Below are 21,988 nucleotides of genomic sequence, written 5' to 3' on the forward strand. Positions count from 1 at the left end.
CACACACACCACCAGAGAGATAGGTCTGAGCAGAAAGGGCAATTCCTCTCCACTCACAACTACATACACCCATCATCCTATTGAGCAATCTCAATGGAGAGGCCAGCCTGTCTCCACACACTCTACCATGAACATCCGTCATATGAGACAGAGGCCTGACATAAGAGGCCAGTCCACGTCCATGTACACAACCTAATATGCACACCCTTCATCTGAGAGAGAGGTCAGACAGGAAAGGACAGTCACTCTACACTATTATCTCATAGTACGCACACCCATCATCAGAGCTGTAAGCAGAGGCCAGTCCATACACACCTTACTAAGCTAATCCGTGATCTGAGAGAGACCAGTCCATGTAGACACACTAATATGCATACTTGTCATCTGAGAGAGAGGTTTCACAGGAAAGGGGAGTCGCTCTCCACTCACTACTCTGTACACCCTTTGTCTGAGAAAGAGGTCTCAGTGGAGAGGCCAGTCTCTTTCCACACACACCCTGCTACACCCATCTGCCATTTGAGACAAAGCTGAATGGAGAGGCAGTGTTGAGGAGGGATTAGTGAATGGTGCAATGGGCAATGTAATAGACTTATGTATCCCAACAGAACAGAGTATGAATATATTCTCATTAAATGTGATCACATTGAGGAATGTAAAAATTGGAAGGTTCACTGACAGATTTCGTCTGGTAAAAGATCTATATGTGAAAAGACAAGTTTCCTCTGTGTTTGGCCTATGCTGTCTCCATTCACAAACCCCAAGGTTTAAGGCCCTGAATTATACTTTTTGTGCACCGCATTTGCGTCATTTTTTGACACAGAAGCGGCACAAACTTACAGAATACAATTGTATTTTGTTCATTTACACTGCTTTTGCATCAAAAAAATTACGCAAATGCGGCACAAAAAAAGTATAAATCAGGGCCTAAAATTAGCTGCAGCTATGATAAATACAGTTCACACAGTATTCAGAGAAGGAATGTCCTAGGTTGCTTTATCACAAGCTTCTTGATTTTGATGAGAGCAGAGTAAATGATGACATCATGTGTGATAGAGAATAATCACTTGCAAGATATCTATGCTCCACATCTCAGCTTATATCCCATTGTTGACAAAAATCAAACTTACAGAAAGCGCTAAAAGTTCTGAGATTGTAAATTTTTCTTAAATTTCAAAATGAATAGAAGTATTTAAAAAGACTTCAAAAAAGTTAAAAAAACTGACAAAGCCAGTACTCTAATAAGTTTTCCATGTTCTAACACATCTGTAGTTTCATGTTACTGTAATGTAATAGTTAATGTTCTATTCCATCTACTTCTGGTGGTTGAAAACTTTTTTCAACAGAAAAACAAACCTTTATGTCAAGCTTTGACAACTCCTTTCAATTTAGTATATATTGAAAACCACACAGATAATTCTACTGCATTTATACGTGATATGGTACATAGTTCTCTTTGAGCATGCAACAAAATTCACTGGAGTTTTTATTGATAGTGCTAAGTGTGTTAGAAAATGAGGGAATTCCAATTAATTATTTATTTGTAACAAACTATGAATGTGTAATGTGTAAGGCAGAACAGACATTCAATGAGAGAGATTTGCGGACTTTACAGTACCAGACAGCAAGTCAGTGTCTTTTGAAAAACTGTTTGTGAAAGCTGTACAGAGCCACTCCTGTCCAGACTGCACATCAGATCTACTTTGGTTGGAAGACACAGTTCACAATATCTCATTCTGATGTTGCAAGGGTGCAGAGCTGATGGTAGAAAAATCAGTACTGATATTACCGACTTTAAAGCTAATCATCAACATCACATCTTTATTTCGGCAAAAGGCCATAAATGTGCAAAGTAATCAACAAGAATAAAAACCTCACAAAATGTTAAAAAACCTATAAAACAGCACAAGATAAAATAATAAACATTCATCCTTTATAATAGGCATATAAGAATGGAATACAATATCAATGGACCAATCTTTAATATTGGACTAACCCATAAATTAACAAGACAATTAAACCAGCTGAAACAAAAAATAAATCCTTGCCCACCACATATATTCATGCAATAGCAGCTAGTGACAAAACCCCAGCTACAGCCCTAACCCTGATCAAATATCGTATAAGCAACCCCTTTAGATCTGCATCTCAACATATATAGAAGACTTTCCGTCGGATGCTGGCGCAAGGATCGAATTCATAAGGTGAGGAATCCACAGGTAGTTAGTGTATCCACCACAAAAAGCGTTACCGAAGGTAAGTAACTTGTTCTTCTGATGGATACAACTACCTGTGGATTACTCACCTTATGAATAGAGTCCCAAGCAGTACCGCACTCGGTGGTGGGTGCCCGCCTGATTACACTAAGAAATCTTGCAATACAGAGCAAGCAAAATGACCGTCCCTCCTCATCTCAGAGTCTAAACAGTAATGTTTCACGAAAGTATGGAGGGACGCCCAAGTTGCCGCTTTACATATATCTATTAATGGAACTCCCCTCGTCAGAGCCGAGGATGCAAATTTAGCTCTAGTAGAGTGGGCCCTGATACCTTCAGGAGGGACCTTTTTTGCCAAAGAGTAACAGATCTTGATACACAAGATGACCCACCTGGAGAGTGTCCTTTTCTGAACCGCTCTGCCCTTTTGCTGACCAGCATATCCAACAAACAGTTGCTCATCTAAACGAAAGTCCTTAGTCCTTTTGAGGTAAAAACTCAGGGTCCTCTTAGGGTTCCAACCTATGGAGTCTCTCTTCTTTAGACGGGTGCGAGGAGGGTAAAAAGCAGGTAGAGTGATATTTTGCCCTATATGAAAAGGGGTGACAACTTTCGGTAGAAAAGCAGCCCTGGTTTTTAGAACCACTTTATCAGGGAAAAACATGGTGAAAGGAGGCTTAACGGAAAGTGCCTGAAGCTCTCCAATCCTCCTGGCAGAAGTAATTGCGATTCAGAAAACAGTCTTGAAGGCTAAATATCTCAATGGACATAAATGCATGGGCTCAAAAGGCGAACCCATTAAGAATGTTAAAACAAGATTTAAGTCCCACTGAGGCATGTGAAAAGGAGTAGGAGGAAAGCTATTCACCAAACCCTTAAGGAACCTATGTACAATCGGAGACTTGAATAAAGATGGATGGTCCGGAAGGCAAAGAAACGCCGACAGAGCTGCCAAATAACCCTTAACTGTAGCTATAGCACAGCCTTTCTTCGCCAAACTAAGAACAAACAAAAGTACAACTGAAAGATGGGCCTTTAAAGGATCTTTTTGGTTCTCTCCACACCACACCACAAATTTTGCCCACCTTCCGGCATGAATAGAATTAGTGGAGTGTCACCTGGACGATAGTATAACATCCACTACATCCGGTGGGAGACAAAAGGAACTCAGGTTGCCCCGTTCAATCTCCAGGCATGAAGGTGCAGGCTCTGGAGGTGGGGGTGTAAAACCTGCCCCTGCGATTGAGAGAGGAGATCTGCCCTGAGCGGGAGACGGAGCAGAGGGCACTGAGAGAGTTGAAGTAGGTCTGTATACCATACCCTTCTCTGCCAGTCCGGTGCCACCAATATGACTTGGGCCCTGTCTTGACGAACCTTCCTCAAAACCCTAGGAATCAAGGGTATGGGGGGAAACGCGTAACGCAACTGGCCGCTCCAGGACATCTGAAACGCGTCCCCCAATGCCCTATGCATCGGATACTGGAGGCTGCCGAATAACGGGCAATTCGCGTTCTACAGAGTGGTAAATAAATCCACCTGAGGAGTACCCCACATCTCGAAGATGTGGAGAACTAGATCCGGATGGAGACGCCACTCGTGATCTAATGAGAAGTGACGACTGAGAACGTCCGCACGTACATTCAACACTCCGGCCAAATGATTTGCCATCAAGCAAATCTGATGGTCCTGAGGCTAGGACCAGAGTCGGAGGGCTTCTCGGCAAAGAAGATACAACCCCACTCCTCCCTGCTTGTTTATATACCACATCGCGGTAGTGTTGTCCGTCAGGATCTGAACTGACTGACTGTGAAGGGAAGGGAGGAAGGCCTTGAACGCCAAACGTACCGCCCGCAATTCCAACAGATTGATATGCAACATCTGTTCCGCTGGAGACCAATGACCCTTGATCTCCACTTCCCCCAGATGAGCTCCCCACCCTAGAGTGGAAGCATCCAAAATCACTGTGGCCACTGGAGGAGGCAGTGAAAACGGTTTTCCTTGGGAAAGGTTGCCGTCCTCTGCCCACCAAAGAAGTTCCGCTACAGCGTCCCTGGAGATCTTTATTGAATCTCTGAGAACCCCCTTGTACTAGAACAACTGTCTGCGGAGGCACCACTGAAGAGCCCTCATATGCCAGCGATCATGAGTGACCAACAGAATGCAAGAAGCAAACAGACCTAGCAGGCGTAAGACCTTGAGGACTGGAACTGCCACTCCACTTTGAAACAAAGGAATCAGCGCCTGAATGTCCCGTACCCGCTTAGGTGGGAGGTAGGCCCGAAACTTTGTCGTGTCCAGTACTGCCCCTATGAACCGAAGGTGTTGAGAGGGCTCCAGGTGAGATTTGGGTACGTTCACCGAAAAACCCAGATCGAACAACAACTGTGTTGTCTTTCGCAGATGAGACATTACAATTTCTGGAGACTTGGCTTTGATCAACCAATCGTCCAGGTAGGGAAAAACTGCTACCTCCCTCTTTCTGAGATGTGCTGCAACAACTGCCATCACCTTTGTGAAGACCCGGGGTGCTGAAGTAAGTCCAAACGGAAGGACCGCAAACTGGTAATGTTGCGATCCGACCACAAAACGGAGATACTTCCTGTGCGACTTGATTATGGGAACATGAAAGTACGCGTCCTGCAAGTCGACAGACACCATCCAATCTCCTTCGTTCAACGCCAATAGCACCTGCGCTAGGGTCAGCATTTTGAATTTTTCCTGCTTGAGGAACAAATTCAAAATCCTCAAGTCTAGGATCGGCCGCAACCGACCGTCCACTTTGGGAATCAGGAAATATCTTGAATAACACCCCTGACCCCTTTCCTGCAACGGCACCAACTCTATAGCGCCCTTTGCCAACATGGTGACAACCTCCTGATGGTTTTCTGAACAAAAGGAGGGACGGGGGGAAAGGGAGGAGGAAACTCCTGAAAGGGGAGAGCATAGCCCTTTTCCACAATTCCTAGCACCCACAAGTCTGTTGTAATTGACCTCCATTTCTGTAGAAAAAGACTCAATCTTCCCCCTACAGGAGAAGTATGACTGATAAAGTGGGGGAAACTAGGGCTGCTTCTGCTGTTGTCCACCAGAGGAGGATGAAGAAGAAGAGAGCTGCTGGGCTGGACCTCTAGCCCTACCCCTACCCCGCCCTCTGAAGGCGGATTGGCAGGTTGCTGGGCATAAGATTGAGACCTTCGAAAGGCAGAGCCTCTAACAAATCCTCGAAACCTACGAAAAGGTCTGTACGATGTAGTAGAAGGGGCCTGCAAACCCAGGGACTTAGCTGTAGCCCGACAGTCCTTAAACCGTTCAAGGGCAGAGTCTGCCTTGTCCCCAAACAGCTTTTCCCCTTCAAACAGAAGGTCCATTAAAGTGGATTGTACATCTGATGAGAAACCCGAAGACCTTAACCAGGCATTCCTTCTCGTAGCCACTGATGTTCCCATGGCCCTGGCAATGGAATCCGTGGTATCCAGGCCAGATTGTATAATCTGTTGTGCAGCAGCTTGTGCATCCAAGAAAAGGGACCCAAAAGATTTTTGCATTTCCTGTGGCAGATCTTTTGCCATCTCCTTAGCAGAGTCCATTAGGGCATGGATATATCTGCCTAGCACACAGGTGGAATTGGTAGCTTTTAGGGCCATGCTGCAAGAGGAGAAAATTTTCTTCGAGGACTGCTCCATCCTCTTGGATTCTCTGTCCGTCGGAACACCTGGGAATGTACCGGGGGCAGACACTTTGCAGAACATGATGCCTGAACCACCAAGCTCTCCGGAGTCGGGTGACGAGACAGAAAAACTGGATCTCCTGGGGCACTTCTATGCCTCCTCGCCAGTGCCCTGTTTACAGCAGGAGATGTCACCGGCTTTTTCCATAGGTCTAAAATAGGCTCCGTCAAAGCCTCATTAAAAGGCAGCAAAGGGTCAGCACTGGAGGAAGATGGATGAAGAACCTCTGTGAGCAGGTTAGTCTTTACTACTGCCGTGGACAAAGGGAAATCCAGGTAATCAGCTTCCTTCCTCACCACAGCATGGAAGGAGGCGGCCTCCTCAGTAAACTCCCCCGGAGAAGCAATGTCCCACTCCGGGGAAGTATCCAAACCACTTGCAGTGGCAAGCCCCTGGAAGTCATCAGAAGGCTCTATCTCACCTTCCTCAAGCCTTCTGTATTCCTCTTCCTCCAGAAGCCTCAACGCCTTCCTTCGAGATCTTAGATGAGTTTCCAGAGTCGGCGTCAACAAGGACTCCATCGACGCAGACGATCCCAGACCACGAACCGGTTCAGGAAGGCTCCTAGATTCAACCGGCGTCGGAGCCGGCCCGAAGTCGGCAGATGACTTCCTCGAAGCCGAATGAACGGAAGGAGATGGAGCCGGTCTGGATGAGGCCATCAATGACGCCGGATGGCGCGGAGAAGGAGTCGGATGATAAGCCGACGGATCCACAGTCCCAGGCGAACAACTCCTGCCAGGGGAGACCCCCGGCGCCAGACTACCAGACTCTGTAGGGCAGAAGGGCATGAATGGAGCAGCCCTGTACGACGCCGGTGAGCCCAAATTGAATGCCAATGGCCCCGTGGGACCCACCGGTGCACCAGCAGGGGCCATGGATTGAAAAACAGCATACATTGCATTCAAAAATGCGGCCGGATCCGTCCCCGGAGTCGGAAAAGCCGGGTACTGCTGTGCAGACGTCTGGTGAACATCAGGATCCCTCGGCGCCGGTGAAAAGTGAGGACTACCTTGAGTGACCTCAAAGACTGAAGGCGCCGGTGACAACCCCGGACTCTCCGGCTGAGGCGTGACAGTAGGACTCATCTCCCACGTCTTCTGGCGCCGTGATGAACGAGACCTCGACCTCGAACGACTGCTCGATCGGCTCCGCTCCGAACGCCGCCGAGAGTCATGACGGCGCAGAGAGTCATGATGACGCCGCTTCTTATGTTTTTTGGGAGAAGCATGGGAGGAAACTTTCTTGTGTTCCTTCTTCTTTGCCTTGGCTAAGAAGAGCTTCGCCTCGCGTTCTTTCAGAGCTTTCGGATTCATGCTCTGGCACGAAGAACAACCTTCCACATCATGTTCGGAGCTTAAACACCAAATACAGTCCGAATGGGGGTCGGTCACTGACATCCGACCCCCGCATTCCATACACGGCTTAAAACCGGACTTCTTCGGAGGCGACATGGAAAACTTCGAGAAATCGTTACAGTTACCAACGGGCCAGGAAGAAAAAACGTTGGCGTCGAAGCACGGAAAAAGGAAAAACTGACGTCAGTACGCCGACGAGGACCTCTTATTGGCACTTTGACGTCAGACGGAGTCACGTGGAGCCGTGCCATTATGACGTCCTCGTCGACATAGACAGCTAGGAAGAAGACTTTCTGTTGGATGCTGGCGCAAGGATCGAATTCATAAGGTGAGGAATCCACAGGTAGTTGTATCCATCAGAAAATAGCTGTTTTAGTGAACAGTTTTTGTTTTGTAACATTACATTTTTTTATTTATTTTGCATTCGTTTTAAAGTGAATGGTAGAACAAAATAATAAAACATGAGGTGTTAAGCAAACACCAATAACATCTCCTTAAAAATTAAAAAGGAGAACAAATTCCAAAAAAACATAAACATAAAAAAACTGCTGCCTAGGGCAGCACTTGTGGTCTTGACCTGCTTGTTTCTGAAGAACAAATGGTGCTTTATTAAGGTAAGAATAGTTATTATCCATCTGTGCACTGAGAGCCTGCACACACACAGTATCTCTGGATCAAAAGAAGTAGAAGCTCCTGTAGTGTTGTGTAACTCTACAGCACAAGCCAAATCTTCCCATGCCAGCCTTTGTGGATGCATCAATCTCAAGTGCCTCCACATGTCTGTGGTACTCATGCTATTCTATTTATTTTTGCATCCCGACTAAACTGTTTGCTGCAAAGTTTACAGGTGACATACTTTGCAGACACCTTCTTGCCACCTGGTCTCATCTCGAAGAGTTGCCACAGCAAGGAATCCTTCAGTTGGCTGAGATGCTTGATGTGGGGTAGTAGCTGCTGGTTGCTCATCAGAATCTGATGAGGCATCATGAGTTTTAGTGGACACAGGAAAGCAGAGCAAGCCAAATAGGTGTACTCTAACCAACGTCCAGTAATGAAATTAAGCAAAAAGAATGCAATCTGCCTCATCTAAATACATACATCCATATGACCCACCCACAGTGTATCCTTAGGGTGAGTTTCCTGTCCCAGACCTTTCGTGAGAGTCTTGCTGAAGCCTTCTGAGATTGTAAAAATAAATACCTCCCTTATATCTTCAATACAACAATACAAAAGTATCTCTAACTTTTTCTAAATTCATCAAATATCTAATGTTATGCTTTCTTCAAAACTACAGGAAAACATTGCAATTAACTTAATTCTAAACAGGAAGTTCAGGCATCTCGGAGTCCACGCTGGGCTTTGTACACTCAAACATATTTTATTTACTTCTGAATTATAGATTACGATTAAACAATAACAGAAAACATGATAAAGAACTCTATGCAAAAGATTATAATGAGATTTAAAACTCTAGGGTCTCACAATCAGCTGGTGAACGTCTCATGAGGATCTCATGAGAGTAATTACACCTTAAAAATAGATTGCCGGTATCACATATTAATATGAGAGTTACAAGAACTGAGCAATACACAATCCCTGATGAAATACTGAATATTTATCTGTTTAGTTTACAAACATTTCACAAAGGATAAACCATACGTAAAAAATCATTCATTTTACAAAATATCTTGAGCAACATATATATCAAAAGGATAAGTTACTTACCTGTAAATCCTAGTTCTCTTCCAGGGATGTTTGACATCGACCGAGAACCTACCTCCAAGCACTTGCCCAAAATGTCTTGAGCTTTTATTGATCAGTAGACTAACTATCAGGGCTTACCTCATGTCACTTGATGTCTGGGCGAAATCCACTTTCCAAACTGAAGTGTGTAGTGAAGGGAGGTAAGGAGGTGTGTCGAAGGAGCAAAGAACCCCTTTCCTCTGTCCAAGTACATCTCACTTTTTAAAGCGCACTTATTTAGCTTTGTGGCGCTTTATAAACTCCATTTGCGGTATTGCTCTTGGAGTGGGATCCTTGGTTACATCGGTGGCGGCAGGCGGACAGAGTGACAAGCAGGAGCTCATCGGACAGAGCACTTCAAGCTGCACCCCATCCTAGTTGGACCATTTCCACAGACTTTCCAGGCTCTCACTCTGTGGGGGCTGACTACAGCCTCTGTGCTTGCCTTACTATTTTGCCTTGCCCACCCAGCCCTGCTGCTGGATATACTCGGCGGCCCCCTACCATGCTCTCTGGGTGCTCCTCGTCCTGCTGCTCACCTGTTCAACTGCTCAGAGGCATGCAGAGTTATTGTATAGTGTGCAACAGAAAGAAACATCATAGTAGCCGCTACTATGTAGGTGCCACAAAAGCCCTGTGTTATGTCAAGAAGTTACTGTATGGGTGGAATGTGGAATGTGTGTGCGATGATCCTGGGTGGAATGCATGAGAGGAGAACTTGGTACCTCTAAGAAGGATGGTTGAGAGAGACACTGTGGGATTTGATGGGAGCTGTACAAGCTGTACCTGACTGCTCCTTTATAAGAATAGAACCTCCGTAAACCTGGAATGTGTGGTGAAATTATTCATAACAAAATTGACGACGAACTTAGAACATCATGGGACCCTGCATAAAGACTAAAAGGGGCAGGCAGTGTATATTGTATGTGCAAGAATTCATTTTGAATGAGTAGCAGAAAGCTGTAAGTTACTTACTTTAATATATTTATTGGCACCAAGAAGATCAAATATTTGAGACTGGGGAGAGAATTGTGCCCTGCTGCGTGATGGAGAGTTTAACCTCAATGAGTCTGAATGCGCATTTGATAGAGTACGCAAGCTCCTGTGTGAATAAGGAACACGTGCATTACTGTGATGCAATGATGTAGGGTGTTGGACGCCCATATTAAGTCGGGCCACAAATGATGCAGAACCACAGCGTGTTGAGGTCATCTGGCAGCCATCTTACATGAAGATGTACGCTTAAACACAGCGTATTCACGTTCATATTTAGTTAATTAGTTGATTCAGTTGATCTTAAATTCAGTGTGTTTTATAAGTGAATTGCAGTGCCTTTCAACATACAGGAAAGCTGACCAATGCACAGAGGACAATTTACACATATTATGAGGAGACAAAAGTGCAAAAAAAGAAAGGCAATAAATATATTATTTGTAAACTTTTTGTGGTGAAGAATGGACAGTGGTTCATTGGAAGTATGAGTACGCTGAACAGTTCCACATAAAATATTTTTTTATTTTATGTCAATTATTGCCTGTCAACATGAGCCAACATACATTTTCATTGTACCCTCCACAAGCTTTTTGGCCTGCAGGATCTCAACCAGTTATGAGGTGGATCCAATGAAAAGAGTACTTTCTGAATTACATAGAAACTGTGGATTCAGACAAGAAAATGTCTCCAGAACATAGGACACAAATACTTCTACATTGGTTAGGCACGCAAGGGCTACAGACATATATACCCAGATGAACAAAACAGTAATTGGTGATGGGGATAGGAATGCTCTCACTATTGAATTAGCTAATTTGGATAAGCATTTTACCCCCAAAGGTTTGCATTGGCATAAAAAGGTTTACCTTTTTTCAGAGGTAACAACATAAATTTAAGTTTATTGATGATTATGTAGCAAACTACGTAAGCTAGGAATAGTTTGTACATTTGGTGGATTGTTGAAGGATTTGATTTTGGATCAACTGGTAATGCATGCCTCAAATCCAGCAATTCAAGAACAATTATGAATGAATGGATCTGCATGGTTGGAAAATGTGTTTGCAATTGTGCGTAAAGCAGAGACATCTAGCAGATGTGTTAATACGTTAAGAACAGAGTTGAATGAACCAATAGAGACAGCTGATAAGATAAAGGCAAATGTGAAGCATAAGTGTGCAGGAACTAATGCCAAGAAAAGTATATAAAGATATGCCAAATGCCATTGGTGTGGAAGTGCTGAACATTTGGCATTTACTAAACAGAAAGGTGAAATGTGGAACATGTGGAGCAATGGGACATTATGTAAAAGTATGCAGGAAGAGGATGAAATGTGTTATGTGTGTGTGGGAGAATAATGAATCTAATAGTGACATGAGCAGCGGTGAAGAAAAAAGCTTAGAATGTTGATCTGATTTAAGAATAAAAATGGTTATGAATGCTAAAGACCGATGTTTGGTAGTGCAAAACAAAACTGAGTGTTGGATGAAGATTGAGGAGTTAGTTTTAAAAATTATGCAGATTCAGGATCACCTTATACCATTATAAATGAAGCGTATGGAATAAATATTTTCTGGACAAAGTTGTTTCTAAATTATTTCCTCATAATATTGAACCAGAGGGCTATGGGGAAGAAAACAATCAATATGATAGGATGTCGCTGAATTTAAGAATCAATGTACATAGAGAAAGTTGTATGTATCTCAGAAAGGCCCATCTATACGTGGTTGGAAGGACCAAAAAGAGTTACATATTATACTTGATCCAAATTCTAAGCAATAGGTATTAGCTATGGATGAAGGTGTGAAGTTGGGTGATGAGATGTTAAAGCAATTTCCTTCAGTCTTCAAAAAATAAATTGGTAAGCTGAGAGGTTTTGAACAAAAAATTAGACTCCAAGTTGGTGCCATACCAAAAATTCATGAAGTTAGAAACATACCAATTTCTTTAAGAGAAATAGTAACATCAGAATTAGACAAGTTGGTGTCTGCTGAAATAATTGAACCAGTAGAAGCTTCTGAATGGGTTTCACCATTAGTAGTGGCACTTAAAAGTAGTGGTAAAATGAGATTATGCATTCATTGATGCCATGTGAATAACAACATTGTTGTAGACCAGTTCCCACTTCCAAAGATAAATGTGATGCTGTCATTGTTGATAGGAGTCAAGTGGTTCTTGAAAATTGATTTATTTGCAGTGTATCACTGGATACCTTTGTCGAGTGACAGCAAAATCTATACTGCATTCATCACACTCCAAAGGTGTTATCAATTTAGAAGGATGTCATTTAGATTGGTGTTTGCGGTTTCCGTTTTCCAATAATTAATGCACCAATTATTTGGAGAAGTTAAAGGTACCATTTTTTTTCTGGACAACATACTTGTGTATGAGAAAAACAGAAAATATGATAAAACTCTAGAGGAAGTATTATGAATTTGGGTTCACATGATTTAATCATAGAATAATGAAAGTGTACATTTTCTGAGAGCACTGTCACATATTTGGGACATGTAATTTGCAGTGTTGGCATTAAACCCCAAAACACTTGTATCAACACCATGCAGATAGCACCAACTCTGTCAGGCAAACACAAGGTCATATTTTAAGGGTGTTTGCTGAATTCTGTTCCATATATATTCCAAATTTTGCTACAAGAATGTTCAACATGAGACCGTTGTTAAAAAGCAAAAACACGTTTGAGTGGTCACCTGATTGAGAAGTAGATGCTTGTAATGTGAAAGATTGTATTGCAAATTTTGCTTCCTTGAAACGTTTTGACACAGATGAGCACAGTGTAATTACCACAGATGCAAGTAACAAGGGGTTGAGAGTTGTCCTAACTCAAGTAGAGTGAAGAAAAGTATTCTGTAATAGAAAAATAAACTTTAGCTTATGTTTGGGCAGCCAATCATTTTAGAGCATTTGTGTGGGGAAAAAAACTTTACATTAAGGTGCATGATGGAAGGAGCCATAAATATGTCAGATAGGGAAGCAAGATTAGCCATTAGACTACAAGACTACAATTATATTCCAGGAAGAAAAAAAATTATTGTGGTTTTCTTATCTAGAATGCGAAAACAGTTGGGAATGTGTGAACATTAGATGTGGAATTCAGAGAAAGTTGCATATGTACACGACCAAGGTAGCACTTGTATAACAAAGGGATGCTTGGGAAGCAGAGTACTCTAAAGATAAGGAGTTGGTCAAAGTAAAAGAACATCCTATTAAGGGATGGGAAAATAAGGTTGAATTAGGAAGTTTAATAAAACCTTTTAGGGAAGTTCAAAATTAACTAAGTGCGCAGGAGTGTGTGAAGAGGTGAAAGAGTAATTGCTCCCAAATTTTTGATGAAGGCTATAATGGTATTATGTCATGAGGCACATTTTGGAATTGTCAGAACCAAGCAAGTTATTACAGCATTGTTTTGGTGACCCGGAAAGGACACGGAGATAGAGAAAAATGTTTGTGAGTGTGAAGTTTGTAAAACAGTTGACAAATCCTTAGTAACTATAAAACCACCCAATGGGATTAGTAGGGTACCAGATTCACCTTGGAGAGTGTGGCAATAAATATCATGGGACCAGTAGGTAGGAATCAGGAGTACGTACTCATAGATATGTTTTCAAGATGGCCCATTCTTAAGGTTGTGGAGAAAGTGGACAGTAATAAGTTTTTGTTTTTCTTAGAGACAGGTATTTCAGCGGGTAGGTATACCAGGAATTTACTAAGTGATAAGGGAGTACAATTTATAACCAATGGAGCCAAAGAATATTTTGAGAGGCTTGGTATTAGACACAGAACTACTGTGTTGTACAGTCCCACCAGTAATGTCATGGTTGATTGCTTCAACCGCATAATGAAGAACTCTATTCAGTGGGCTGTCCAAAATCAAGATGGATGATAGATTCAGATAGAAAAAAATGGTTTGAGCATACAGAATTACTGAGTGTGAAGGAACAGAGTATTCCCCTTTTGTTTTAGTGAGAGGGAGAAATCCCAGGACAAAGTAGACACTGAGTTATCTATTCAAATCTAGTATTGTACATATGACAGAGGGATCTGTGAGGGAGAGGTTAGAATCTGTGCAATCTAAAGGAAAAAACTGGTATAATAAACATGCTACAAGAAAATGTCAAATTGCAGTAGGACAGTTGGAGAGAGTAAATAAACCTAGTAAAGTACCCAAAGAAGAAAGTAAGTATACGTTCTATGAACCTATGGAGGTAGGAGAGGTAATGAATAATGCTGTCAGATTAAATGATGGAAAAGAGTGGAATTTAAAAGAGAATAACATAATGTTCTGTTCCTCCTTCCACAAGTGAGCCGTTCGTGATAAGGATCTTGTAATGCATGGCGTATTTGATGGGAACAATACTGAAAGAAAATGTTGCAGAAAACACTGAATCTCAATGTAGTGGTACAGTGACATACAGGGAAGTTAATGACAAAGAATCACAAGAGTCCAATCCTTCTAAGGAAGGGGGAGGGGAGTCAAAGAATCCAAAAGTTACAAAAGACCACCGGAATGGTTGAAGAATTATATATCTGAAAATTTTCCTTTATAATGTAAGAGGAGCTCTAAAATATATATTTATATGTAAAATAGCAGCATTAGCAATACTTACATTCTTGGATATGATGTAGGTGACTTTGTACAAATAAGTATGGTTATAATTGTCATTTATATATGTTTTTATTTCTCTACCTCTCTTGTTGATGTTATTAAAAAGAGAGGGGGGTGTTCTGTTAAGAAGATAGTGTATGAGTTGAATGTGGAATGTGTGTGCAGTGGTGATGGAAGAAAGGTGCGAGGAGAGAACTTGGAACCTCTACGGAGGATGGTTGAGAAAGACGCTGTGTAATTTGATGGACGCTGTACACGCTCTACCTGACTGCTTCTTTATAAGAATAAAACCTATGTAAATCTGGACTTGTGTGGTGAACTTATTTATAACACCCCTACCTTCTCGCTCCTTCACCCCTCCACAATCCATGACCCGCTGGATACGCAGTCCAATTGTAGCGAAGTGCTAACTCGGAGCCACCCAGGCGCTCTGGCATTAAATCGAACTGACGTTGGGGCTTGTTTAAGCTTTTGGTTTAATAACATCAGGCAATGTCCGTATTGCTTTGGGAATTTTAAGGCCTTCCTTTTGTCACACTATGTTATAGTTTTTGCAAAAAAAGTGCACTACAAAGTGAGCCTCATGGTGAGGAGGCCGAGGACAGGGAGTGACCCAAACACTAGACCCTGTAAGTGTTACTGAACTTATCTGGATGCACGCTCTTGACATGTCCTGTATCATCAAACACAGACTTCTACTACCTGAAAGGATTCTCACAGTCACGTGTGGCAGAAGGAAAGGTCAACACTTAGGGAGCCGACTTATCCTACCTGTCACATCTTGCGTAGTAGACCAGGCATTTGTTGCAATGTTATCCAAAATACATTTTAAAGTCATTTTAAATAGTCTCTATAAAAGAGGCCTGCATGTTAAATGATTCATGTTGTATAAGCACTTAATAACTTTTTAATTATTAGAACTCTTCTTTCATTATCACAACTATGAACAGTTCTTTTGTAGAACAATTACATACAGCCCTTACTTATCTCTATGCTTTTATTAATTTATGCTATAAGAATACTAAATTAAAATGAATTCATAACAATCAAGGGTTATGCCACACATGGTAACTAGCTATCATGGAGCAAGGGTGAGTTACTTATGAGGGCTCTTCTGTCATAGTGCAAGAGAGATCTGGAATAACTGAGGTTGGAACGCATGAACTGTCCTTTCCGCAAGGAGCATGCAGACAAATGCACTGAAACCTTTACTTTTCTGACATCTGCCACTGGTGAGGAAAGTGCAATCAATGCAGACGTTTACTCTTTTTATAACATGAACCAAAGGGATTTCACTACCATTATCAACAACCTTACCTCACTACCCTACCACGATTATCACCATCAATACTTCTTGCGGCACCGCGCTGCACCAATTCCTACTAAATGAGGCCCATAACACTTTGTAAAGCACAAGTTGTACTTTTCGGGCATCTTGTTGCTGATTAACCAATGTTTGTTTCCCTACTCAATGATACTCATGGTAGAGTTACCATTTTCACCACTGCCATTATCACCGCCATTACAATCATTAAAACCATCACCACTGCTTTAAAAAATAGCAGATATTACTATTAAAAATGTTTATGTTACTAAGTGTATTAAACTCAGAAGGAGAAAGGGTTGGGGTGGCAGCAGGGAATCAACTTTGCGCTAGAAGCCAGGCGTAGATGCTATGAGTAGGCTTTCACCCTACTGGCCAATCTGCAGTTGAAAAATATCAATATTGCCTGACCTGTACTTACTGTCTTTTGGTTACTTTTTCTACTGAAACAGTTTAGTTTAGTGAGTTTTAAACAAATATTCAAAATTTTCTGAAAATTGTTTTTACAAAACGATCCATAATGTTGCATTTACAGATGTTATACCAACCAGTATTTTTCAGGATAACCACATATGCACATGTTTTTTTCAATTAGTGATCTTCATTACTCGAAATCCAGGTCTTCTTTGTTCTAAAACGTACGATAATTAGTGAATATGACAAAGACAGAGGTTGTGAGAAGGTAGAACTAAACACATGTTGAAAAGTTATTAGGCCTTTAACGAGACAGCACTGTGTCTAATAGGAAAGAGCAGAAATCTAGCCCGGCTCGTGGAAGCCTTTTACTAAACAGAAAGACCTGCTTACCTTTGCCATCTGAAAGTTCCTCAAAGAGCGGTGTTGTAGGGCGCCCAGACACCTCCTCGGAGTGGCCAATCAGAGCGTCCCTCACAGCATGATATCCGTTCAGCACAACCACTGGCTCCTGTCCCAGCCACATGGTGTACATGTTGCCGTGGGTCTTTGCCATCTGTCGGTCAAGCATAAAAGTACTGAAAGTTACCATATCTAGGGCAGACCCTCTGCTAATGCTCCTACCTACCAAGCTTGTGCAGGGGGGTAGCTTCAGGGGGCGGGGGTGTCTGGGGTGTTACACCCCCCAACAAATGTATTTTCAGAAACATAGTTTGGGATTGGTGCTTTCAGTCAGGTATTGTGAGGTGTCTGTCAGATTTCACAAGGAATTTTTACATAAACAGACAAAAATGAACACACTTTCCCCCTCTCTGGTGTGAAAGTTTTCAAAAATGTTGGTGATTTTACAAAATAATGGTTTTTCTCTCAATTATCACCAATACCACACCACATTCGTCTCCCTTTCCAAGGCCCTGTTAGCCCCTCTCAAGAGCCCTGCTTGTCATTCAATGTATTTTAACATTAAATGCCAGCCTGATTGTGGTAAAATATGAAGCTCACCCCCCCTATTCTTACTGACCAATCTTTGTCCCTAATCTTTTGAGTATTAACGGTTCCATCTGGTGAAGAGACTGAAAGGCAGTTCTGTTTACCCAGTCCTAGTCAGCAACACCAACCAAAATAAGCATTCCAGGCTGATTCTTTGTTTGATGACATCTGCTGGGGTTTTGAGATCTGTTATGACACCCCATGCCCCTCCACAGATCTCAAGGGGAGGGGCAGGGGTTGGAGGAGGGGTACGTTTTTTTTTTTTTTTAATGTACCTGCTGCCACTGCCACCACCCGCCTCAATCCTCTTCATGTGATGGTGTTGGTATCCCAGCAGTCCCTGGGACACCAGCACAAGCTCCCCATGCAATCCTAGTGCTACTCTCATGCTATACAACTTTTAGTGACACTACGGTGGTACTATGCACTGTGCATATTTACAAGGTGGCATTAAGCAACTTTTTGTGGCTTAACGCCACCTTGCATATATGACCCCTTCACACGCAGCACTTTGCGTGGAAGGGGCTTGCAATGTGTGTTGCTCTGGGCGTGCTGCCCCAGATTTACGAGTTTTCGCAAACCTGAGTCAGCGCCAAAATCTAACCCCAAGGGTGGCGTCAGCAAGGCGCAACGAGGAAAACATTTTTAATTTCTCCTCATTTTTTGCTTTCTATTCTGCAGCACACATAGAAAGAGCAAAATGCCACTAAAGATTGTTTTTGTACCGGCAGGTGTCCCTTCCTGCACAAAAGCAATCTCCCCCGCAGCACAGCCATCCTTGCACCATGGCGCCAGGGTGGCTACGATGGCGCTCGCAGCAAATTTAGCACCAGCGCAGGTAGAAACACAGGGGTGTGCCGTATTGTTGTTAATACGTGCATCCCTGCGTTTTGCAAATGACGACACGTGGTGCTGCCTGACTCCACTCTCTCTCCTCCCCCTCGCATGTCCCATCCCCACCCCTCCCTGGACATGTTTGCTGACCCAGCACCTGAAAAATAAAACATGAAAATATTGGTTTATTTTTAAGCTGCTGGCTCAGCCAGTGGTGCGACTCTCCTTCGACATTTTGAAGGAGCCGCCCCTGATGACATAATTCGCCAGTTGGTCATCACCGTTTGACCCTGTAAAGTAGCCCATCCTGGGCAAATCACTCTCTTCTCTTTGTCAGGCTGCATTAGTGTGCAGGCAGCAAGGCCGGGAGCAACTGAGCTATAATCAATCCTATTTATAACAGTAAGTCCCTCCAAGGTTAGTCAACATCCTCATACTATGAGTTCCAAGGCAGCCTACACCCAGAATATCACGGTGTTACCCCTGACATTCTTACCACTTATGAACATAGGGTACCGTACCTGTATGAAGATCTCGTGATCCATTTTGAACCCCAGGGTCCACAGGTTGCCGATGATGGGAAGCGGGGTAGGTCCAGGGGGGAGATGTCTGCCTAGCCATCGGAATCTGAGATACTGGACAAGCAAAAGAGTCACTAGCAGAGTGACAAGTACCTCGCAGAGGGTCAGCATTGTGCTCCCCTAAGCTGGGCTCACTGGCTTGATTTTTTCCTCTATGGTACCCACTCTCCCCTTCTCAGTTTCTGTCTCTAGGGTACCAACCCTCCACCTCTTGCTTTTTGCCTCTGTACTTGTTCGTTAGCCCTTTAAACTTGGAAGCTCATTTATCTTTCTCTATTCTCTAGTTCACCTCCCTTCTTACTTTACCCTCTTCGTGCTAATCCACCCCTTTGTCTCCGGTCTTCTTTACCCAATCACTTCCGCTCCTTTCCTGGGCTCTGCTTCCTATCTCGCGCCAACCGGGCCTTTCAACCCTCTTTCTTTAGTGCCCCCGTTTATATTGCGCTCTTTCTACGTGTCACTAAACTTCCTCGTCCAAGAAAGTCCTCTTCTTCACTTTCTCGTCTCTCTTTTAGAACCCCTGTCAACAGCCTGCACCCTCTTTCCCGTGCTCTGCACTTCACCCTCCTTTTTACTCCTCACCAGTTCATGCACCCCATCTCTCTATCACCCACAGCTCCCCTTTAGCTTCCGCTTCTTCTGTGCCTCGCCGTTCAGTCTCTCACTCCTTATACAAAACAAAATTGCGCACTTACTTGATAAAAAGTTTACTTTGAAAATGTACCGACTACTTTTCATTGCCAAAGCCTCGCCCAGAAAACCAAACTTCTGCCCGTTCCAGCCCGTGCCTCGGGGCATTAAACGTTTGGCAGCGCCCTGAAACATCTAGTGCCAGAAATAATCTGTCCAACTGCCCTTCAGCCACTTCGCTCTGTCCTCCCTCCCCTGACTTTCTACCGTTCCACAGATAGGTACCGTTTTCATATGACCGCGTCCCTGGACCCCTACATTGCATAGCTTCGTGACTCCCAAATTGTGAGGCATACGCCAGTCCTCTCTATCCCACGTGTCACAGGCGTAACAAACGGCCCTGCAGCCCCAGCGGTGCCGGGGGAGGGGGACGTTAAGGGGGAGAGGGGGCGTTGGGTCACCTCCAGGCCCCCTCCTCAGCACAGCACCTGGCCTGAGTCCGGAATGTGTCCCCCTGCATGTTCTGTGCAGACCCCCCCCCCTCAACACCCCCCTCTCTAGTTTCGTTACGCCACTGCCACGCGTTCAGACAGCTCACATTGCAGGACTTGCACATACGGACGTGGTTGACATTCACACACCCTCGAAAAATGTGGGCGATCTATGGTTTATGCGCAGCATTTATAAATCGCACATTTGCCAAGGCGTCTTCAGGGCATCAGCTCCAGGGGGAGCTTTGTGGGGTGTCGCCCCCTCCAACTAAAAGATTTACTCGCAGTAAATAGTTGGGTACAATGGCTTTCAGTCGTGTAAAGTGAAGTGTCTGTCAGATTTCACCTGGGATTTTTACATGCCCACATTGACAAAAACACACACTCTTTTATCTATGTATTGAAAGCCTTAAAAATTTTGATTAGTTGAAAAAAATCCGTTTTAAGTACCCTTAACAATTACATTCCCCTCTTTCCACTGCCTCTTAATACCCCTCTGCTTCTCATATATGTTTTAACACAGTGTCCTAGCGTGATTGTCGGAAATCTATAGCTCACACCTCCCCAATTTTACTGACGAAGCTATGCCCCTGGGCATCCTGGCGCTAAAAGTAGCTATAAAACCTGCCACATCAGCATCATGCTCTCAACAAAACCTAATGAAAAATTGAAAGGTTCATAAAAGTTTCTGGAACTGAAAGCTGGGCCCAGAGCACAGTGACAATGGCAAGGTTTTGGAGACCCTTTAAGCTGTAAATAAGAAGGTGGAATCAATGTAATTAGATGAGCAGGTTCCAGGCAGAAAAGTTAACTACCATTGGTAACATTCTTTCTGGTGAGTACCCTACCTAACCACAGATTCCTCACCATGCGAAAATCCCCAGGTGCAGGGCTGGACCGGAAGAGTTTTTTCAGCATTTCCCTCGCCTGTCATTAGGTGGTGTCATGTAGTATCGCTCTGTGTTGTGTCTGTCCAACCCCGGATATGACGTTGGGGACCCTACATAGCCACTACCTCTGCTACTGGTGTCAGTTTGGTTATGTTCTCTGTCTGTGCCATTGGACCCCTTAAAATTAGACTGCGCCAGTGTGCAGATGTCTAGATTGGAATCTTATTACTATAGAGTAGATGAAACCATTCCACAGAATGCTAGGAGGGTGGGTCGGGGAGAAGTTTGCAATCAGAGAACATATCCACCAGAAAGAGCCTTATCAAAAGTAAGTAATGTTTTCATCTGATGGATACTCGTAATCACAGAATCCACATTTTGGGAATAGGTACCAACGAAGTGCCTCCTCAGGTGGTGGACTGTGGAATGGGTCAAACCAGAAAATCCTGCAGGACTGACAGGGCAATTCCCCTCCCATCTGGCTTCGCTATCAATGAAGTAGTGATTCATAAACGTGTGTGAAGATTCCCATCTAGCAGCTTGGCAAATGTCCAGAACTGGCCCACCGTGCACCAACAAAGTGGTAACAGCCTTTGCTCTGTTGAAAAGTGAGCATAAGCCTTCTGGAGAATCCCTTTAGCTGACCTATACCACATTTTGATGTACAAGACAATCCATCTGGAGATGGTTCTTTTCTGTATCGATTCCCCTCTTTTAATCTGGAGAAACCATCAAAAAGTTGATTATTCACCTAATGTTGCCTGGTGCGGTCAATGCAGAAGCTGAAGTCGCTCTTGGGATCAAGGGGATGGAGAGTCTTTTCCTCTTTGGTTGGATGGGGAGGGTTGAGTAAAATTGGTAGAGTGATAGGCTGTCCTATGTGGAATGCTGTGTTGACCTTCGAAAGGAAGGTAGCTTTTGTAGAAATATGTGTCTGCAGATCCAGTGCCACCATTCAGTGTCCTAGATCCTGTTTAGACAAAACGTGGATAAGTGTGAGCATTTTGAACTTGTTGTTCCACAGGAAAAAGTTCAGTGGGTGAAGATAAAGAATAGGGTGGAGGCCTCTGTTCTTCTATGTCACCAAAAAGTAACAGCACTGATTTCTGATGCTGGCACTCTCTCTATGGCTCCCTTGGCCAAGAGAGCCTGACTGTCTCCTCAAAGTATGGCCAAGT

General features: G+C 43.5%; 1 protein-coding gene across 1 annotated transcript in view; it reads right to left on the reverse strand.

Annotated features, from left to right (window-relative positions):
* The window catches only part of LOC138265307 (cytochrome P450 2J4-like), a 213,237-nt gene extending 193,425 nt beyond the window's left edge, over nt 1-19,812 (reverse strand). The window contains exons 1-3 of the mRNA XM_069212915.1: nt 19,715-19,812; nt 18,740-18,853; nt 16,788-16,950 (exon numbers count right to left, since the gene is read on the reverse strand). Of these exons, the coding sequence (XP_069069016.1) occupies nt 16,788-16,950; nt 18,740-18,853; nt 19,715-19,783 (346 nt within the window). The 5' untranslated portion in view covers nt 19,784-19,812. The remainder of the gene's footprint in view (nt 1-16,787; nt 16,951-18,739; nt 18,854-19,714) is intronic.
* Between the last annotated feature and the right edge of the window lie 2,176 nt (nt 19,813-21,988).

The sequence above is a fragment of the Pleurodeles waltl genome, chromosome 11, assembly GCF_031143425.1.
Source record: "Pleurodeles waltl isolate 20211129_DDA chromosome 11, aPleWal1.hap1.20221129, whole genome shotgun sequence".
NCBI classification, from domain to species: Eukaryota; Metazoa; Chordata; class Amphibia; order Caudata; family Salamandridae; genus Pleurodeles; species Pleurodeles waltl.